The sequence below is a fragment of the Coloeus monedula genome, assembly GCF_965178545.1.
Source record: "Coloeus monedula genome assembly, chromosome: 5".
NCBI lineage: Eukaryota > Metazoa > Chordata > Aves > Passeriformes > Corvidae > Coloeus > Coloeus monedula.
This window is the reverse complement of record NC_138785.1, coordinates 14,657,888-14,679,419: the sequence shown is the minus strand read 5'-3', so window position 1 is coordinate 14,679,419 and position 21,532 is coordinate 14,657,888. Positions and strand designations below refer to the sequence as shown.

General features: G+C 40.6%; 1 protein-coding gene across 8 annotated transcripts in view; it reads right to left on the bottom strand.

Annotated features, from left to right (window-relative positions):
* WDFY3 (WD repeat and FYVE domain containing 3) overlaps window positions 1–21,532 on the bottom strand; it is a 156,264-nt gene that overhangs the window by 94,186 nt on the left and 40,546 nt on the right. For all 8 annotated transcript variants that reach the window (XR_014226431.1, XM_082282308.1, XM_082282313.1 and 5 more), the window contains 2 exons: window positions 9,920–10,130; window positions 3,159–3,282 (listed from right to left, as the gene is read on the bottom strand). Coding sequence is in view for 7 of the 8 variants with exons in the window: in XM_082282308.1 (XP_082138434.1) it covers window positions 3,159–3,282; window positions 9,920–10,099 (304 nt within the window). In the remaining variant the exon portion in view is untranslated. The remainder of the gene's footprint in view (window positions 1–3,158; window positions 3,283–9,919; window positions 10,131–21,532) is intronic.

The window sequence follows — 21,532 nt, the reverse complement described above, 5'->3', positions numbered from 1 at the left end:
TGCAGGACTGCCCATCACTTAGGGAATCATTCTGAATCTCCCTAGGATAAATGTTAATGCATTAAATAATGGGCCCTGACTGGATGTTATTTGGTGCGCTCAGATGCAGACAATGGAGGACAGAGATAGAAATCCATTTTAGCAAAAATGGAATAAGCACTACCAGGTACCAAATCACAGGTTTGCACACCCTCAACTAACGAAATATGAGAAGCTGTTTAGAGTGAAAGAGAGGAGTGGGTCAGAGCCTGGTGCTAATAACACCGAGGCTGTGGGTTCAGTCCACGTATGGGTCACTGACTTAATGACTTGATGATCCTTGTGGCTCCCTTCCAACTCAGGATATTCTCTGATTCCTTCCCCAGAAACTTTAGTTTAAAGACATGCTGCTGGAATATCTGCAAAATCACAGAACCACCAACTGCACCCAGGGTATGTCTTTAGAAAAATACATTAAATGAAAGTGTTGCTTTCCTTCCAGCCAAAGTAGTAATTAGTAGCCACAGTGGTTCTACCAAGATTCCAGCTGTCCCTGTTCCTTTTTTCAGAAGTCTTTTTCAGCTCTGAGCTAGATGCACTTGCTCCCAAAAGAAAGGTTAATTTCAGAACTGAGACTACACTAGAAATAGACATTTTAACATATATTTTATATATATAATATTACCACAACTTTTTGATCAATTCAGACACAAAATCGGACTTGGTTGTGGAAAATGTGGCAGCTAAAAATCTCAAGTATATAGAGCTATCTCACCCATGACCCCACCATCTTCTAAACAGACTAGATACTCCATGGCAAGGGAAACTAGTCACTAATCCTCATAAACAGTTACTGCTGTCACCTGAAAATCATCACTGTTGTACAGCAAAGACTGAAACCTGCAAGATAATTTAACTCAGATTTAACTGCTTCATTTTTCTTACTCCAAGATTACATCCCTACCAGAGAAATAAGGCAGTTGAAACTGCAGCTGAACACACAACAACAATGGCAATGTTCAGAAACCACTTAAGACAGGGTGCTGGCACAGTTACTACTGAATCACAAAACGCTGTTCTGAGAAAACTACTACAGTCTGCCAAGAATAACTGAGATATGCCTCCACCATAGCAGGCATTACTCACATAGCTATTAGCATAAATATTCAAAGGCCTGATAAAAATAATTGCCCTGTGTTCCATTATCAGATGGAGTAGAAAAAACACAAAAGCAGAGGGAAAAAAAAAACCTCGACCACAACATACTGACAGGCAAGATTTAACCATACCATATTCCCCACTGTGAAATACTGGCAACACATTTATAGAAATGAAGTTCTTACAAAATTTCTTCCCTGTCATTAACTATCGAAAGTTGACTTTTGAATGTATGGAAAGCTCGTCTCTAAAACAGGCTTAGCTATTTTCTTTATTTACATGGAGCATTTCACACCATCAGGAATTTGCATATTACCAGAGACATTTCCTGCATGTTGTTGTCACCCAAGTTTTATAATTTTAAAAACACACTAGGAGATATAATTATCTGTCAACAACTACTAAGATATGTTATATCTTTTTGTTTGAGACAGAAAAAGAATAAAAGTTTAAAAAAAAATTATGCAAGAGTCGTCACAATCCACAGACAATATTATGTCTTTAGCATAAAACATATTCTAAGAAACCAATAATTTCTGGGTTTTTTTAATCAGCATCACAGGAAGTGTGTATCTAGCTCTAGTAATTTTAACACAGAAGTCTATAAACTGAGTTTTAACAGCTTGTTAATAGGTCATTTCTGGAGAGGAAACCTCAACTCACTGGTCTCACCAAGAGTCACGACGCAATTGCAGAACATGGACCCATGAGGCTTTCTTGAGGTCTAAAAACGGTTTACTGACCAAAGTAACAGCAATCCTGATAACAGAGGAAAAATGACTGCTTTCTGTTTTAACAGAAACATTGGTACTCATTACAATAAAGCTTAGAAGTGCACCAAACTGTCTTTTTAGTCATTGTGGTCAAGTTTCTAGGTGAGGTGGAAAACATGAAAAAACCCCAAACCACCACCACCAACAAAAATCTACCTCCAACTTGTGAGGTTTTAAGAACTGGATTATCTTGGAGCAACAAGCAGAGGTATGGATGAAGTAATAGACTAGCAGGCATAACAAATGTTCCCCAGGAAAAAAGGTCAAGCAAACATCACCGTTCTGCCAGCATGGCTGTTGGACATTTATTTCCCCCCAATACTCAAAGAAAAGACATTTTGCGCCTGTTTACCCATAGAGAACAGGTTTTGTCTATGATATCTGTTTAGCCATCTGGAATGTTTCACTGTTTCACTGTTAGTCACTCTACTTAAAATGGAAATACATTGTAATTGGCACAGTTTGTGACTCCTGACTTCCTGCATAATAATTTTCACAGCCTTTTCCAGTCCTCATTTACCACCAAATCCAAACTGAGAACACAGCACAGATCTTAAAATTATCTAGTAGGCAAAGACTTGATACTTCTTGGAAGGACTCCTCTTCAGAAAAGGAAGTCTAAGAAGAAAGCTAATGAAACTGCCCTGTTGGTGCACTGTCCTCAGTTACGCCACTGCCAATACGACATCAGGTTCTGACACATCCAGGGTGCAACAGAACCAAATCTCACCCTGACATTTAATAATCAGAGAAGAAGAGGAGTCCACTGACATTTTTCTAGGGCTGGCAGTGTTGGTCCTAATGCAGGACTTGCTGTATTTTCACATCTTATTAGTTTCCAGGCCAGCAGCTAATTTAAAATGCACAGTTTTGGAATGTTGGCATCTCCAAGTGACACAACACACCACCAACAGGCACCTCAGGTGAAATACAGAGGCTGTCCACATGCAGGTTCTTGGCCCCCTTCTCCTAGGAGGTCATGCAACTCAATTCACTCCTCTCTCTTTCTCATCTCTTGGAATTTTGTGGAACTCAGCTTTCTCCATAACTCAGGGAGGAAACCTCTAACCTCTTTCTCTTCCTCTCTCTTTTAGTCCAAAGAAACAAAAGGCAACACATTTTCATTGCGAAGAATTAATTTTCTGAGCCTGCACAGTTGCTGTGAATGGCAGCTCATAGCATTCTGACTGATCTGAAAATCACGATGCACAGATGTGGGAAAGCCCACCCTTGTGCCCCATGCAATACCTGTGGACTTATTCGATGCTCTCCGTCGAATTTCAGTCACCATCAATCGTGACACTTGAGTAGTAAACTGCAGGAGGTCAGAAAATTTCTCTGTCATTGTACTTGGAGGAGCATTTCCAAACACCTGAACCAAGAGAAAAATGGATGCATTAAAATCATTCAGTTTACAAGGATCACTACAAACTACCATGTTCCTTTGTGAAGAAGTATTCCTATGGAGATTACAAGTTTTTCATGCTGCAGCATTCATCACTGCACTGGTTTGCACAGTGCAGGCTCTACAGTATGTTCAGAGTTGGAATTCAGACCCCATTTCAGGAGGTAAGATCTGATGAATGGAGGGGAAAAGAGAGTTGTAAATTTTCTCACAAGATGAAAGCCCCACAGAGCCAGCCCCAAAAGACTGAGATTGCAGTCTGGGGTAAAGATCGGGTACCAGACCAAATTCTCCAACAGGACTTCTGTTTTTAAGATCAACTCCTTTACTATCTACTGGACCTAAATGGAATGACGTACATAAAATCTTTTAAAAGGACTAAGAATTGGAACTGCCCTGTTACGTCCTTCCTCAATAAACTGACAATACCAGGAAGCCTCCCATGTTGCTGATATCCCAAGGACTTACTCTCCTCTTTTGAGATCCTTCTGAACAGCAGACTTTTTTTTAATAAATTGTCACTTAATTCTAGTAACTTATTCTTCATGATTAAGCATTGATTATGTTATCAAATAATGTATTAAATCACATATAACAGGAAGAAATGTGTTAACTCTGTCATATGGCACTAAGCTGTGGAACACATTATCTCAAAATGGATTAGCTAGTTGCTGCAGTAATTTACTCTTCATTCAAGACTGCACACAAAAAGGAGTCTTTATCCACACTTCCAATGTAAAACTTGCAGTAAAATGGTCACAATAAACCTACGATATTCATTATCAAACAAAGCATGCAACCCAAATTATGGTATAATCACTTGTGTTAGTGCTGAAGAAACAGAATAGCCTGCTCAACACCTGGACAGTCCCTGCTTGTTTCGATTTTTCTCCCATACAGGTATTTATGTAACCTTCAGGAGTGTCCCTGACGGGCATAAAAGATGACAGTATTTTTCTAGCAAAACTTAAGTTCAACAGGTTATACTGGCCTCTCAGAAGGACTATGTGTTCTACAACAGTACAACTGATTCGGACTCAACAGCTGTTTTGCCCCTGTCCCCTTTCTCTGGGTGACCCAGTTATCCTATTACAGCTGAGCTGCTGACCTACTTGGCTGAGGTCATTCTCAAGTCCAGAGACATCCAGTGAAATCCATGATTACAGCCAACAGGGATGGAAAGTAATTGTGGTGCCAACTTACCTTGGAACCCCTAAGTCACTGAAGAAAACTTAGAAGGCAGAAGAAAGAATAACCTTTGCTAAGTTTGACTTCTTACCTCCCTTAGTATCAGTTGCTCTGGCACATCACAAAACAGCCAAAAATATTTTTCCTGTCTACTTGCATTGCAAAGTCATGATGAAATGGAGCCAGAAATACAGCACTGAAATTGAACACTCAGTTTCCTCAAAATAAAAATAGTTTTCACTAAAGGCATAAGTATTTCTCATACTGGAAATTTCAACCACTATTATCACTAAAGCAAGCAAATGGGAGACCAGACATTACAGGCAGACAACTGTTTTCTGTGGACCAAAAAAAATCCCCTCATTTGGATTACAGACTACACAACATTCCTAGTACAGACAATCCAAGATTCCCTAAATATTTCACAAGACCTCCTTTTGCAGTTGTTTGCATCAGCTCCCAATTCATCCAAGAGCCCCTAACTTCCACAAGGCAGTACAAAGGGAAGAGGGCATTGAGGCTTGTATGCTCACTGATACAACATAAGCAAGATTATCTAGGCCAGAATGCACATTAGCATCTTGTCATCTTGTCACTAATTCTTTAAAGCTCTTTCACCCAGACCAAGTGAAGAGGAAAAACTAGTGGCCCTGTTACCTGTCCTGAGCTTGCTCAGATTTGTCAGCAGTTCCCAGGAAATGCAGAGAACTCAAAGTTACAGCAGAAGGGTAACTGAGGTCAAGTGGATTTGAATTAGTTGCCCCATAACCAAGTTTGCACTATGTAAATAAGCATTTCCATTGGATATTTATATACCCTCTGACTAAAAGTGGTAGTAAAAACCAAGACCAGGACGTCACACATTTTACCAGTAAATCGTCTTTGTAATAAGGAAAAGCAGGCTCTTTCAAGACAATGTAACAATGTACCACTTATTCAACACCAGCCTCTTCATCATTCCATCTACTCTTCTCACATACTGCACAAGTGTTACTACCACGTTGGTAGAGCAGTGCTTCCACAAACTCACTGAACTCTGAAAGGAGCCTTTTGAGTACTCTTCCAAGGGGCCAATCTTTTGTTAATTATGCACCAATTTAGCTTTTCATTACTATGTGATTCATCATTTCATACGCCTCCCTGAACAATGAAGAAAAATAAATGGTCTGTAAACCCACTCGTTACCAGAACTAGCAAGATGGTTTTATCCACAGCACGTTCGAGACATGCTCTATCTATAAACCAAACTTAAGAATGCTTTAGCTCTGCGGAATTTACTGATTAATAATCCTCCAAATAAAAAAAAAAAAAAAAAAAAAAAAGGAAATGAAGCTGCATTTCACAAAAAACTTGAGATGCCTCTAATGAGAGGAAAAAACTCAACCCCACAGCTAAGCAAGAAAGCCTCAAAAGAGCTCCTGGATACCCTCATTACTTAACTGGCTGCCTGCTGCTGGCCACTTGGATGCCTCTGGGAAGCAGAGTTACCTTCTTCACTCTAGATCTGTGCACTCAGCAAAAATAATGCTTCTCACAGAACTCCTTACTGCATTTTGTACACACACACACACACTGATTCCAGCCAAACACATGCAGCTCCCGCCTCTAACAGGTCACCACTCTGATATAAGAGACATTCTGGAGTACACATTAAGGGATGGCACAGAAGTTTTGATCTGAGCTTCACAATTGGTTTGGAGTCTCTCCTCCTAACACAGACATACCAATCTTGTAACAGATAATGCTTTTATGATACACCATCATCATCTTTGCTTAAGGCAGTAACAGAAAAAGTACTCAATCACACTTAAAAATCTTCAACAGAATAAAGTAACCATACAAAGTAACTATGGATGGATTCAGAGTCTGAATTTGAATGAAGCTTATTAACTGATCACTTAAAACATCTGCAGCTATGGATTATGTCTGAGAAACAAGAAAAATTTTAGAAAGGATCTTCTAATAATGTTTTATTAATGTCCTGACAGCAAAAGTACCCCTTCTCAGAGAAAAGTCATGTCAGAATTTGAGAGTGAGCCAAGATTTACCATATCTGCCACTGAAAAACCTCTTCCAAGACTCTCTAGAAAATGAGATTTTTTCTTGTACTATTTTTTTATTCCAATCAGAGCTTGCCTTGCTATGACCTGAAGAGCTACTAAGCTAGCAGGATTGTTCCAAAACAAGCTGTACCATCAAGAGTTGACACTCCAGAAGACATAAAACTAGATAAGCCGACGAAGTCACAGCAGATTGTATATGTAAACATCAAAAGAAGGCGGCATTAACCAGGAATCTAAAAAGGTAAACTGTGAAAGTAGCAATAGAGGGCATCACAACTGCTCAGCCTCTTGAACACAGGAAAGCCAGAATGTATTTACATGAAATGCAAGGAAAAAATCCCCCTATAACAGTGACAGGATGAGACCTGACTGATCAAGAAAAATCAGGTTTTTTTGGGTCACACTATCCCAGTTCATCGATGACTGATAATAGTTATCAAGGTCTGCAAGAAAGGAAGTGAAAGAGCAGAAACAACACCTGCTTTCCTCAATATGCCAAGCTATGATCCAGATTTTAGAGATTGAAAACTGAAGCGACAACATCTGGCAACAGCCTGTATTTGTGGCATGAGGGACAGCTCCATGAAGCTCACAAGCTCAGAGCAGGTAGAGCTCGAAGGACAGTGATGTTAAAACTAAACTAGGAAACTGATGGAGGTGAAAAAAAGAGGAAAGAGGAAGAAAACAACCAGAACTAGGACTGAAAAATAAAACATCTGGCAAACACGTAAGAATGTGCTTTCAGCATCAAGTTCGCTTCAGTAAAGAAGGATACAAAAGAGTCTCTAGCACTCAGAGAAAAGAGCCCATAAACAAAACTAGATGGATCCTGTAAAGAATAGAAAAGAGACATGGGGAACCTGGGGAAGGAAAAGCTACTATAAACAAGAAGAAAACTGAGGAAAAGTTTCTGAGATGCATTCACACAAATAGAAATCACAGAAACCATCATCTCTTCAAGAATGCAAATGGTACCCAAGATTACTTAGACAAGAGCTGATTTTGATGAAGTAACAACAAAATTTGGGGCTACTGATTTAGTTTTCAGAATGCTTCAACACATGAGCTGAATGAAGAACAGTGAGAACAAGTGGTGCAAAGACAAGAAGTAACTTCAACTAGGCTTCACTAGAGTCCAGAGGAGGGGCTGAGAATTAGGACAAAGCCAGCAAGTGGCGTAAAGGGGGGGGTGGGGAGGGGGAATTGTATTAAGGAAGGAAACAGGAAAAGAGAAAAGGCAGAAACAACTGAGAGATTAAAACTGGTCTTTTTCATCTCAGCAGTATAATCAAAGTCTTTCCTTAGACTACTGTACGTGCGACGCTACACTAGTTCTACTTAAACCCAGCAATATCACCAACTGCAATTTCTATAGATATAATGTTACTGCTAGTAGTTACCACAAAGGCTAAGAAAAAATTCTTCTCCACCTGCAGATCAGAGTTAAGTGCTGAAGAAGCTCAAGTGGGGGCATTCTACTTTCCAGAAGCATAAGCCTCATGTAACCACCAGAGGGAGATTTCTAAGCATAACTGCATCAAAATAACCTTCATGGGCTCAAAGCAAGATTAAGCTTCCACTGTGCTAATTTGTAATAACAAATCAAGAAAGTCCATAACTAAAAGGCATATAATCCAAGGAGATAAATTAAAAAGGAGGTATATGAACTGAGCTTACTTCTCCCAAACTCACACAACAGGTTACCAGCAGAAATAAGACCTAAGGCAACAGAATGGTATTCAAGTGATCCATCCACTAAAGCACACTACCCAGTCAACCGAAAATCCTAGTAATCCTATGTTCTGACTAGGATTAATTTTTCTACACAGCACTGTTGTAGTTTAACCCTAACTGGCAGCTAAGCACCACACCTGCTCATTGCTCTCAGGTGGAATAGGGCAGAGAAACAGCAGGGTAAAAGGCAGAAAACCCATGAGTTGAGATAAAGATGCTTGGGAAAGCAAAAGCCACACAAGCCAGCAAAGCAAAACAAGGAATTCATTCACTGCTTTCCATGGGCAAGCAGGTGCTCAGCCATCTCCAGGAGAGCAGGGCCCCATCATGAATAACAGTGACTTGGGAAGACAAATCACTTTGGACATCCCTCCACCTCCTTCTCCCCCGTTTTATATGCTGAGCCTGACACCATATGTATCCACTGGGTCAGCTGGGGTCACTGTGTCCCCTCCCAGTTCCATGTGCACTCCTAGCCTCTTCACTGGTGGGGTGGGGTGAGGAGCAGAAAGACTTTGGCTCTGTGTAAGCCCTGCTCAGCAACAAAAAAAAAAAATCCCCATATTTTTCAGGATTATTTCCAGCACAAATCCAAAACATAGCCCACACTAGATACTATACAGAAAATTAACTCTATCCCAGCCAAAACCAGCACAAGCATGCAAGCAGCTCAGTGTCTAACATCTTCATAAGCCATACTTTCAACAAAACATCAGTTTAGTTTTTGCATTAATCCAGTTCTCTGTGGTAGCATATACAAGCACAAATCCATCACCCAAGAACAACTTCAGGAGCAAGAGTTTAGGTCACAGCAGGGGAAAAAAAAAGAAAGCTAGATAGATCTGTACCTACTGGTCTTTCAAGACCCCAAAACTATCATCAGAATTATTATTCACAATAACCTGACAGTGTAACTGAGTGATATAAGACATTATGATTTAGTTCCTATTAATTCCAGTGACAGTTGCCACAGTTCTGCCTCCAAACAAAATCTTGTTGCCTGAGTACAACGCAGTAGTGAAATATGAATGCCACTGTAAAAGTGACTATTATATCTTCCCTACAGATTGCTTGTTCAAAATCTCCCTTGTCCACAAAGGGGGATTCAGACTCAATACACAGTAAAAAGCCTGTAAGGGTGATGAGAATATAGAAAATATATCACATGAGGAGGTTAAAACTGTTCAGCTCACGTAGCCTAGCAAAACCAAGTTGACAGGACACATTATGATTATTATGTCTAAATATGCATCAGTACAATAAACGCAAAGAAGGGAGAAGAGCTACTTAGACTCGAGGACAGCGCTGTCACAAAAGTGGGCATAAACTTGCTACCAAAGTTTAGGTTGGAAATCAGATGACTAGTAACAGTGAGCACTGCAGAAAAGCTGTCAGCCTACACGCATCTGTGGATAGCACTTGAGAAAAAGTGGTAAGAAAAGGGAATCTCCAAAGGTAAGTTTATCCCCTAACACAACACTGTGTGAGAAGAAAGGGAAAATTGAAAGGATGGCAATGGGAGAAAATCCGTTGCGCTAGAACCAAAAAGTCTTGGGAATACAAAATATGAGCAGACAATTCAAATAAAGAAAACACCTCTTGCAAATTGCCCAGCTTACCCTGTTGAATACTGGTAACATCATGTAAAGTTTTTCTTCCTGCTCTTTCTGGGTCATGTGCCTTGGAGGATGACAGAGCTCCGTGAAGAGGCGCCGCAGATGCATCAGGCCCAGCGCGTTGTCCTGGGGGCTGCACTCTTCCTGCCGGGGCCGGCCCATGATCCTCTTCACCATATTCATCTTGGCTGACTTCTGGAAGCTCCCTTGTATCCTGCTCAGAAAGGAAAATGAACTTGCTGAGTACAGGAGATTGAGGCATTATTCCATCAAAGCCTTTAAATACACAGCACCCTCTCTCACAATAAGTACCACACTGCAGTTAAGAGCATTAGCTAATTTTATACGCTAGGCATTGATTAGGACGTGCCTGGAGGATTTAAAGCCAACAACTTGAAAGAGAAAAACATCCGATATTTTCCAACTTTAGAAAGCACGGCTGGCCCTGCTTTGAACACTGCAAAATGCTCTGGTATATTTTTTGGACGAGTTTTACAATCCTTTGGTGCACATCCCACAGCATTTACAACAGTGTTATCTACATAACGCAAAGTATTCTCAAATTAATTCCAGAATAAAAACAGTACTTTAAAATCTAATCACACAAGACCTTCAAACTCTCTCAGACATTGGCTTTATCATACAGAGACAAGCATAGATTTTCTCCTGACTTTTCTATGGCAAAGACACAAAGCTATTCAATGGAGCTATCGTTCATCTCACACCTCAGCTATTGGCTCTGCAGAGTTAACACCTCAGTCTTCCAGCAGTGAGACTGAAGTCTAAGAGGCAGGACCTTGCACAAGAGGTGTGAGGGTCAGAGCAGATAAATCTGTAAAACAGATGTAGCCAACTGGACACTGCAGCAAAAGGGACCACTCTCACAACCATATTCAAGTTAGGGAAAGAGTAAAGGGGAATACAGGGGAAACAGTTTCAGCTGTGATACAAAGTAAAGACCACTAATAATTAAATGCACCACAGAATTGTAATGCCTACATCTCACTGCTTAAATGCAGTAGAAAAATCAAAGGTCAGTAATAGCTATAAAAATTATTCAAGAGTAGAAAATGCCTTGTAGCAAGAAACTTAAAGAACTTGTTTAAATTATCAAAAGGAGAGGTTACCATGAAGGGTCAATTAATAAAAGGAGAAGTGATGATTCCAAAGGTGCTGTAATTAGAGTGACGAAGGGAAAGTAGACATTACTGAAGAACTCCAACCCAAAGATTAAGTTGTGATGAAAGACACTAGCTGGATGCTAAAGCCAGGAAAATAACATCAATAACAAACTGGAGCTATACTTGTAAAAGTGAAGGCAATTAACTACTAATAAGAAACATCAATAAAGAAATAGTCACTCTCTAACCCAAGAAAGAGATACCTTTCTGGAACATGTTCACCATAAAGTATTTTACTAACACACAGTAAAACATTTGGAACTAATGCCAATGAGCATTTTGGTACCATGCAAAAAGTAATTCATGAAATGAGAAGTCATCAAGAAAGCTAAGTTACAAGCCAGCATCTGTCAGTACATGCTGGAAATGTGTACTGGCTTTTCACAACTAAAGAAAAATTAGATAGAATTGGATGTTGCCTTTTAGCATATCAACCCTAAGAAATAACACAGGTAAGACTTAGAATCAGCATTATTCATGCAGCTAAAAATAACACAGTTTCCTCCAAAAACCTGTAGCTTTTCCCAAACTCCTCAGTTTGGGAATGCTTCTCTTGCTGTAACAGGTAAACTAACAAAATATCAAATCTGAGCTCAAAGACCCAAACCTTCACTGCCTAAGCAGCAGGAAAAAAGTCTGTATCTTCTTTTTCATAAAATCTTTTAAAGACAATATTTTAAATTCCTTTTTATGATTCACAAGATGCTGAGAACTTTATATTCCCACCCACAATGCATACTGTCATCAAATCCACAACTGCTGTGGACTTTTGCTAGTGTGGCAAATTTTTCTTTTAAATCCTATTGTTTTATTCATCCTAAGCATACACCTAAAACAGAAATTTACACTGGTTCAGCCGCACACTTGTAGTTATAGATCTGACAATTTTTGTATAGTCAGAGAAGTCCAAATAAATGTTACACACTATCTTCCTAGTGTACAGGAGCCTACTAGGATGCCCTTTCACAGCTGTGATTTATTTACCTCCACTGGGGCAGTTAACCCAAAGGGATGCCAAAAGCAGAGAACAATTAAAATAGTCCTCACTTCCCTAACAGTCATGGTCCCTCCTGTCTACTCCCCACTACAAGCATGTATTCAACCTCGATGTAAAAGACTGGGCAGAGAGGAGAGGAGAAAGGATGTAACATACTATAAATAACATCCCAATTAATTACTTCTTTTTTTCTTTTTTTTTTTTCAGAAGTAACCAAATTCCAGAGCAGATACTACTTCTGGAATTATTCCAGACTTGTCTCCGACTGTGTTTCTCTCCTATTAGAAAAAATGCTAGCGTGGGTTTCATGCAATGCCATCTGAAATATATTGTACATGAAAGCTGAAAGAATTTCTGTGATTTATTTTTGCTTATCCAAATCCAGTGATATTTTCTCTGATTATCACAGCACAGATTATCTATAGGAAGAGAGCTGTGGGCTCTGGGACCTCCAGCATTAGGCCCAAATCTTAGATATGTGAAAGTGAACAGTGAAAGAACAGTGTTATATTGCTACTTTGTCCTGTATAAATAGTTTGACTGAGGTTTTCTTTGTTTAGGCTTAGGCCTGCAAAAGAGAAAGTAGTATACCTAAACCTTCTACCATAAACAAAAAAGCATCTAGAAGAAAGGGTCTTCCTATTCTAATAAGTGAAAGCATCTGCACAATCCTCAGTCAGTTGCAACCATCACATGTGACTTGAATTCATTGTTAAAAACTGGCAGACTCCTTAATGCTAAAAATGAAAAGATTCCAGTATTTTCAGTAACAGTCACTTCACCTGTTCACAACTGCTCGTTTATAGCACATGACAATCAAGCACCCTGCTCAGCAATTAAGAGAAGCAAACCCAAAAGTTAGGGAACACCTGTCTTGTAACTGATTGTAGAGCTTGAATTTGGCCTGGCTCTGCACATGCATTGCAGTAGAGTCTTAAATTGCACACTCACTTCCTACAGTCCCCAAAGAGCCTCCTGACTCTCTCAGCAGATGCTTCATGAGCAGCTGGGCAGTATTTTGTTACTTCATCCCTCTGAGCATGATGCTACACCTTGGTTCTGCAACCTCAACGGAAAGCCTGCTCTGCACACCCAGCAGCACATTTCCTCAGGGATTCTTCTATCCCACTCAGCCCTGCCAGATCAGAATGCATCACACCTAATAAACCAACTTCCTTTCACAGATCTGCCCCACAGCACAGGCACGGCAACAGCCTCACTATACACACAATGAACACACACACACCCTCCCTTAAGCTAAAATTGATGATGTCTAATAATGTGGTATCTATTTGAGGATACTTTGCAGGGCAGCTAATCCTACCATCTTGTAATGCTTGAATCTTTCTGCTCACTTGCATTGCGTCCCTTAGAGACCAGCTGATGTCCTTCTCCTCTCTACTTGTGATCTGAGAGCTAAACACCCAGTACACAAAGGATGCAATTAGAGGGCAGCTCCAAAAACCTCAAAAGAGGAGTTTTGTGGAAGGCAAGGACAGAAACCTATTCTCAGCACAGGAGGCTCCTCCCTGCTTCGCATTCCCTCTTCTGGCATGTGCATCCCGCTGCTGCCCCACATTCTTTACTACACAGCCCTGATGAGTTTCTTCCCCAGCAGGTCAAAGCAGGCACAGTCTTCATAGGGAACCTGTGAGTTGCACATTTCAGCTGCTGGGTGTTTGGCTTCTTTAAGCCGAGGAAGAAGTTAGAAGTTATTCTGAAAAAGCAAACTAAGCAATTGGAATTTCTGTGATGCAGCCCCACTGTGACAGGCATGTGGTTTACCAGGAGGGTTGAAGCAGTTCAACCTATTGTACCCACCTTCTGCTACTAGAGCTAAAAACGTGAATTAATGGCAGTTGCAGAGCATCATGCTCTGTATGGACCAAAACTAAAACAAGACACTTGATGAGTGGATTACAAACGTGCACAATAAAACCACTGCTCTTGTAACAAACATTATGGTTTTCTCTTAGTGGTAGAAGCAGAAGAATCTCCATGTGAGGAGAAATGAAGCAAGCAGTGAAAGCACAGTATAAGCATCCTCACTTTAAAAACAGTCCTTTGTTTTTTTCCACAGGCTGTCAAATGGCTGCCCATTTCCCTGTGAGCATAGGCCAGGCTGACCCATTTGAGCAGCGCTGATATAAAGCCATTCACCGAAGTTCTTCAATTTTCTGTTAAATTTATATGGGAATCCCACAAGATGAACCTATGAGATTCCCCAGAAGTTTCACAGGAGTTAGTGTAAGAGGTAACTTCTATCCTTCAAAACATTTTCAAGTGGTTTTTACTGTTAGTGGAAGATGTCGGAAAAATTATCATAAATTACGTAAGAGAAAATACCAACAACTTACAAAGCTCAAAGACAGACACTGCAAGAAAAACAAAACACACACACACATAATCATTAACATGGTATGATAATGTATGGGTAATACTACTGGAGCTATCAAAACATTTGTGAAGAAAAAAACTAGACAGACAGAAGCTGCATGAGACACACTCATTTTCACAATAGCTATTACAGGTCCGAGCTGTGCATCTAGTTCCAAAAGGATGTTATTTAAATAAGCAGCTAGGTAATTATCTGCTTAGTAATTACAGTCACAAGTGTTTCTCCAGGCACTATACTGGTATTACATCAGCAGCTTAGCAGTGAAACAGGAATCAACTTCTTTCTTTGCAGATTATAATGGGACACCAATACACACCTTCACCCCAACTACCTCAGGAAAATGAAATTTAAGTCTTCTTGCTATAATGAATCACAGAAGTCCATTAGGATCAGTAAATTCCATACCTGCCAGTTCCCTCCCTACTAGGTCTGTTATATCTTTCCTGCATTTCAGATGCCCTACCCATGTAGTTAATACTAAAATTCTGAAGATGATCACCAATATGCACTATTCAAAAGGGCATTGTCCGGCCTTCAAAGGAAACAATAAAGAGCTGTTACTGGCTAGATACACATCCATTTGTGCTTAGAACTGAGCAGGAATAAAAAATTCTCTTTGTAGACAAAAACATCAGCAGGAGGGGAAGCGAGAAACTACTTCCTCCCATTCCCTTCCCCCCCACCAGTCCTGCCACCAAACACAAAACAACTACTCACACACAAAGAAAATGATGCACAAGCAAGCTGTGTGGCTGAAAAGGATGGCATGAGCTCTCCCTGACAGATTCAACTGGCACACACGCCTTTGGGGAATGTTGCCCGGTCCCTGTAAGACAGGGCCTGAAGCAAATTCCATGTTCTGCCCCAGTAATAACAGTGCCTATTCCCATACCATGATTTCCTCTTGTTAAACAGCCAGTAATCTGGCTGAGACAGGAACTATTTCGTTGAGAAATCCCCCCAACAAGAAAACACCATCAACTCCCACCCCGCCTTTGTACTGCTAAGTATCATTAAGGAAGCTAAGGAAGGTGTGCAGGCAAGGTATTTGCAAGGTCAAACTATTATTTCAAGGACATGACTTTTGTGTGTATGGTTGGGTTTTTTTCTCCTTTGCGCTGAAACAATTCAAAACTTATCTCGAGGAACCTTATGTTACCACCTAAAAACTTAATCTTGACTTTTTTAGGAGAGTGCAGAGGCCTACCTAATACAGGTCTCTTTCTACAGGTTGAAGAGCTGCTTACAGAGATGTCTCAGTTCACAGGGTAGGATCCAAACCTGAGAATTCAATGCAGCTATTTTTTGCTTTAACACCTTCTAAGAAGAAGAAGAAAAAAAAAGCTTTGCTATCCTGATTCAGGACATGTTTTTCCTGTTCTCTGAACTCCAGTCAGATGACAATTAAAGATACAATTCCTCATTATTTGCAATATTAGAAATGCTATTCTTACACTCAATCTGTCCTTAATGCCTTGAAATCTCTGCAAACACAAATTCCTAATGCTTCAACAAATATGAAGAACTTTAGTAACTGCTTATTGAGAAAGATAAAGATATAAAACATGGACTATCAGTCTTCTTCCATTTCCCACAAATTATTCATGATAATGACACATAATAGCAAGTGCTGATAGAGTAGATTTCCTGTGGTTTGTACCCTCCTGAAGGTTAATGTTTTATGTTCTGTGTAAAAGGACAACAATTAAGTAACAGTGATACTTTTGACCTATGACGCAGGGATGGAGGAGAGTTGTCTTGCTAAAGCCTAATAATGCACATATTCTTACTTAATAATAACTTAAATGAAAATGACCTTTAGTTATATCAACCTTTTGCACTTCATTTCGTTCAAATAAGAAAATAAAGTACTGCTTTTGACTTCTGCAAATAGCTATTCTTCTCCTGACTTACTATGTAGAACTTGTTATCTAGAAAATAACTCTGTCACTGCATTTTCTAATGCTTTAATTATTAACCACATTTCCCAAAATTACTTGCAGTATTATACCAAAATATTCCCAGGCTACGAACACTTTTTCTGCCACCTCCAAAAAATAAAGTAAACCAAAGTATTAAATCCTACCCCAGCTGAAAATAGTGTGTAGTACTTCTCCAAACCACGGCTCAAGTTGCATCACTTTTCTTCGTTTCTATTTCCGCGCAAGAAAAGCACAGACAACTTCAATACCTCAAGTGCAGTCCCACCATCCAGACTACCCTTGGGACTGGAGAGCCTGCTTCAACATCATTGTTTGGAACAATAGCACAGAACACAGGATACCTGGCATGACGGACTACCCATGCACACATGGAGGCAAAGGATGTGACTGCAATCATTGCTCACAGACATCTGGGGATGGTGTACAAAACTCACACCTTGATGAAACAGAAAGGAGCTACAAGTTACTTTTACAGAGAGTAAAGATGAGACAGTGCACAAGGAAGCAAATGTGTGCCTCCTTTTCCTACGAGGAACAAAACTGTCCACACTGCATCTAGAATGTGATTTTTGGCTAGATGATGATCATTTCACTTCCTACATCTTTATTTAGCACTCATTATGATGTGTCACCACCATGAACCCAATTCTCAGTACTGTTTTTCTTTAAGGAAGCCTTTAACAAGATTTAAGGACTTCCATTTTCTCAGCTCAGTAATAAACTAATAACCAAGCTAAGGAATTGCAAATGCCAAAAAAGCTCAAATACAGGCTATTTAGACTGGCCACACACATTCATGTAAGGTGTCTGCCTCTCTACACTTTACTCCATGTCTTTTTCAACTAAAATGAAAAGATGAATTCTTATTTTGTCTTGAACTATCACACACAATCCTGAGAACCAAAAGGTAAACCTGCTGTTGTAAGCATTTGAATAGGTACATCCACCACTTGTTTAAAAGCAGCTTTTGAAAAAGATTGGGGAACTGAATGAGTAATTCTGACTTTTCAGAAGCCAAATGGCATGTAGCAAATATTGCATCAACATCCAATTAGGAGGAGCAGAAAACCTCATCTTTGAGGTATCTGTGACATCTCTTCGCAAAAAAAGATCAAGAAATACCATCCAACCCTAAGGCTACCTGAAATCTGTATTTGACTGCTGGGCTCTATACACCTTCACCTCTGAATTTCAATGCAAAGTCTTAAACCACCCCATCTGCATATAAATACAGATCTCATCTCCAAAAACAAGTTTGGGTTTGCTAGCCATCAAAGAAGCTGGAAATTCCGTACCTCAAACTGTTCTTGCTCCATGGTACCTGCTTAGGTTGGAGAAAAAAGGCAACATTTATACCAGAAAAAGGTCTCCAATAATTTGTAGAAGGCAGAAATATATTGCCATTTCAGGGCTGAGGACCAAACAAAACACTTTATGTGTAAAAGAAACCTTTCTGCTTTACAAGATGAGGAATAGCCATTCCAGAAAATAAATCAATCTTGCCATATTCATTACCCCTAATCATTGGTTACAGTGAAGATCAAAGTACTGGGCTCTATACAGGTATTATGCTAGAAAGGAGACACCTGCATTAGCACCTTCAGGTGGTTCATTCATAGACGTCCAGGCTCCAAAAAACCATTTGGCCCAAGCTTGTGCAATCATACCACTAAGGCATTTTTTCCACTCCTCTGACCTGTTCCAGAGTGGTCTCAAAGCCACCAATCCAGCTCTGACTGCCACAAAGTCTGGACATACAATTCCTCCTCAACTCAAGGAATGCAAAGGACCTTTTTTACCAGAGAAATATGTTAACTGAAGAGACAAAAATATGTGTAACACAAAAATCCCAACAGGCAGAAGCAAAGTCCAACTTGGCTGAAGCAGACACAAAACACGACAAAAATAGAGACATTTCTCCACCAACACATATTTTTGGAACACTTATTTATAGAAAAATGATGCCTTGTAAGTTAACAGGTTTTGGACTGAGGGAACAGAAATTCTGTTCTTCAGTGTAACCAGTATGAATACGTTATAAACACAGCAGATTACTTTTGGAACCTAAAATTTGTCAGATTAGTGTTAATCTGGAACTTTGTAACTGAACATTTGAGGTGGGAATGATCCCCACTCACACCTGCTGGTTGGCAAGACAGCAGATAAGCAAACTCCTATTATCCTGCAAACCTCAATACTGCTATAAACACTGAAAAACACATGGAGGAAAAGTAAGCACTGAAACATCATTCTGGTTTTGAACATATGCTGGAAGAGTTGAAACATCTCAGAAACATTTGCACCTCAGCAAAATCATCTGAAATAGAGGAATCAGTCAGAACATCTTACCGGAAGCTTATAAACCAACCAACCTATGCAGCATCAGGAAAAATATGCAGAATACCATGAAGATAGGTAACAACTGGTTAAAAAACCCAAACCAAAACAGAGCAGACTATTTGCTTCCTCAATATTCTTGGAGAGCAAATTCTAATTGAATTATTGATGTGTTCCGTGGTAAAATATCTTGAGCATCTTTGAATGCTGGTTTTCTTGTTTAGTTTTTGTTTTGTTTTCAAAAGGCCTAAATAAACTGATTTGCATTAACTGGACAAGCAGAATACTAGTTACAGCATATAGGGAATAGAGCAGAACTGAAATTTTGCTTGACGACCTGAACTGCATGGCAATGACTAAAACATGCAATTCAGGAGAGAAAATTCTGCTAGGAAGCCCCTGAAAAACAGAAAAGGGGCGAGAGGACCGGGAGGGAAGGAGGAGGGGGAGGGGGAGGAGGGGGGGACACACACACAGAAAAACAAACAAAAAGGCAAAATATTCTGGGATCTGAAGAGACAAGCATGTGCTTGGTTGGCATGCAGACATCAACAAATACATAGGAATAAAAACACTGTTCTGGAGAGTGGCTCTTGCATTCGAAGTAAACAAGCAAAGCAAAAAAGCCTTCCGAGGAAAGTTATTGCATCCGAATCAATAATGAAACAATGAGCCACCACCATGAATGGGGAAGAGTGCTTTGGTCTACTCACCTTTCCAAGTAATGGAGAGTGGGAGGGTGTGGTGGAGAAGATGGGGAAGGAAACCAGAGAAACTGGAACAGGAGAGAGCCTGTACATCCTCATAGTAAGGCCATGCAGGAAGCAAAGGAGCCCCAAACAGGACATGCTTGGTAATGACAATAGCGATCATATTTAGTTAAAAAAGACACCGTATTTTTTTAACGGGAACACAGTATTACGCAAAGCAGGCCCCCATTTGTGGTGCTGGTGGTAGTGGGTTTTCTTCCCAACAGCAATCTAAAGCCTGAACTTCCTCCAGCCATGTAAACCAGCCATTTATGCACCCAAAAGAAAACATTTCTTCTGCCTTTAGGAAATTTGCATATGAAGGGACAGTAAGTAGAAGCCCATTACCTGTGAAACTTGTCTCCATAGAGCCGCCCTTGTTTCTAACAACACAGATAAGAAAAACAACAAAATTATCCTACCAGCACAGTTTGTCTGATGTAACAAAATTCCTCTCTCTGCCACCATCTCTCTGATGTAACAAAATTCCTCTCTCTGCCTCTTTCTGAGGCAGAAAGATTGCAACAAAAACAGCAGCATATCTGCATTTAAATCAGCATTAAACCCTTGGCACAAATGCTTGTTTATTCCCAAAGCAACAGAAAGTAAATAAGGGTGAATAATCCCGATGTTTTAACCTGCATGTTCATAGTATTCCTAAGTGCAAAACAAAGTAAAACAGCCCAAGACCTTATAATTAGCAATTCAGTCCAGAGATGAGTGGAAAAGCAGCAGAAATTCTTGCATACATGTCTCTACTGCCTGAAACTAGGATGGTCCAAAGACATCCACTGAGCTCCACCAGAATCAAGTTCAGCACATCATACAGGCACAGAACCAAAGGACCACTGAGGCTTGAAAAGACCCTTAAGATCATCAAGTCCAACCTCTAACCCAGCACTACCAAGTCCTCCACTGAACCATGTTCCCAATCTACACATCTTTTAAATACCTCCAGGGACGGTGACTGGAGCAGCCTCCTCTCTGGGCAGCCTCTTCCACTGCTTGATAATCCCTCCTGTGAAGAACTTTTTCCTAATAGCCAATCGAAACCTTCCCTGACACAACTTGAGGCCATTTGATGGCTGGGACCAATGGGATCCTGGGGTGCATCCAGCAGCTTGGGGGAGGTGATCCTGCCCCTCTACTCGGCCCTAGTGAGGCCACATCCAGAGTGCTGTGTTCAGTTCTGCGCTCCTTAGGACAAGAAAGACAAGAAGCTACTGGAGAGGGTCCAGTGGAGGGACACAAAAATGACGAGGGGTCTGGATCACCTCTCTTATGAGGAGGGTCTGCAAAACCTGGGCCTGTTCCGTCTGGAGAAGAGAAGACTGAAGGGGATCTCATTTATGCACACAAATATCACAAACGTGGGTGCCCAGAGGATGGTGCCAGACTCTCTTTGGCGGTGCTCAGTGACAGGATGAGGAGCAATGGCCATAAGCTAAAACACAAGAAGTTCCACCTCAACAAGAGGAAGAACTTTACACTGAGGGTGGCAGAGCCCTGGAACAGGCTGCCCAGGGAGGTTGTGGACTCTCCTCTCTGGAGACATTCCAACCCCACCTGGACATGTTCCTGTGCCACTTGCTCTTGGCCACCCTGCCTTGGCAGGGGGGTTGGCTCGGATGATCTCCAGAGGTGCCTTTCAAGGCCAGCAATTCTGTGATTTCCTCTCATCCTGTTACTTCTTACCTGGGACAAGAGACTGACCTGTACCTCACTAGCACCTCCTTTCAGGTAGTTGCAGAGAGCAATAAGGTCCTCCCCAAGCCTCTTTTTCCCAAGGCTAAGCAACCCCACTTCCCGCAGTTGCTCCTCTTAAGAGGCAACACCCCTGGGAAAATCAGTAAAGATTCCTATGTTTTGTGTAACTAAGCAAGTATTGTAACAATGGGAGAAAAGTACTGTCTTTTCTCCCCACCTTCCCTCTCTTCTGCTTCTCCTTCCCCTAACCCCTCTCTGTTGGGTGGCAGAAGATCCTCTGGGGATGACAGTAACAAATTTCAGA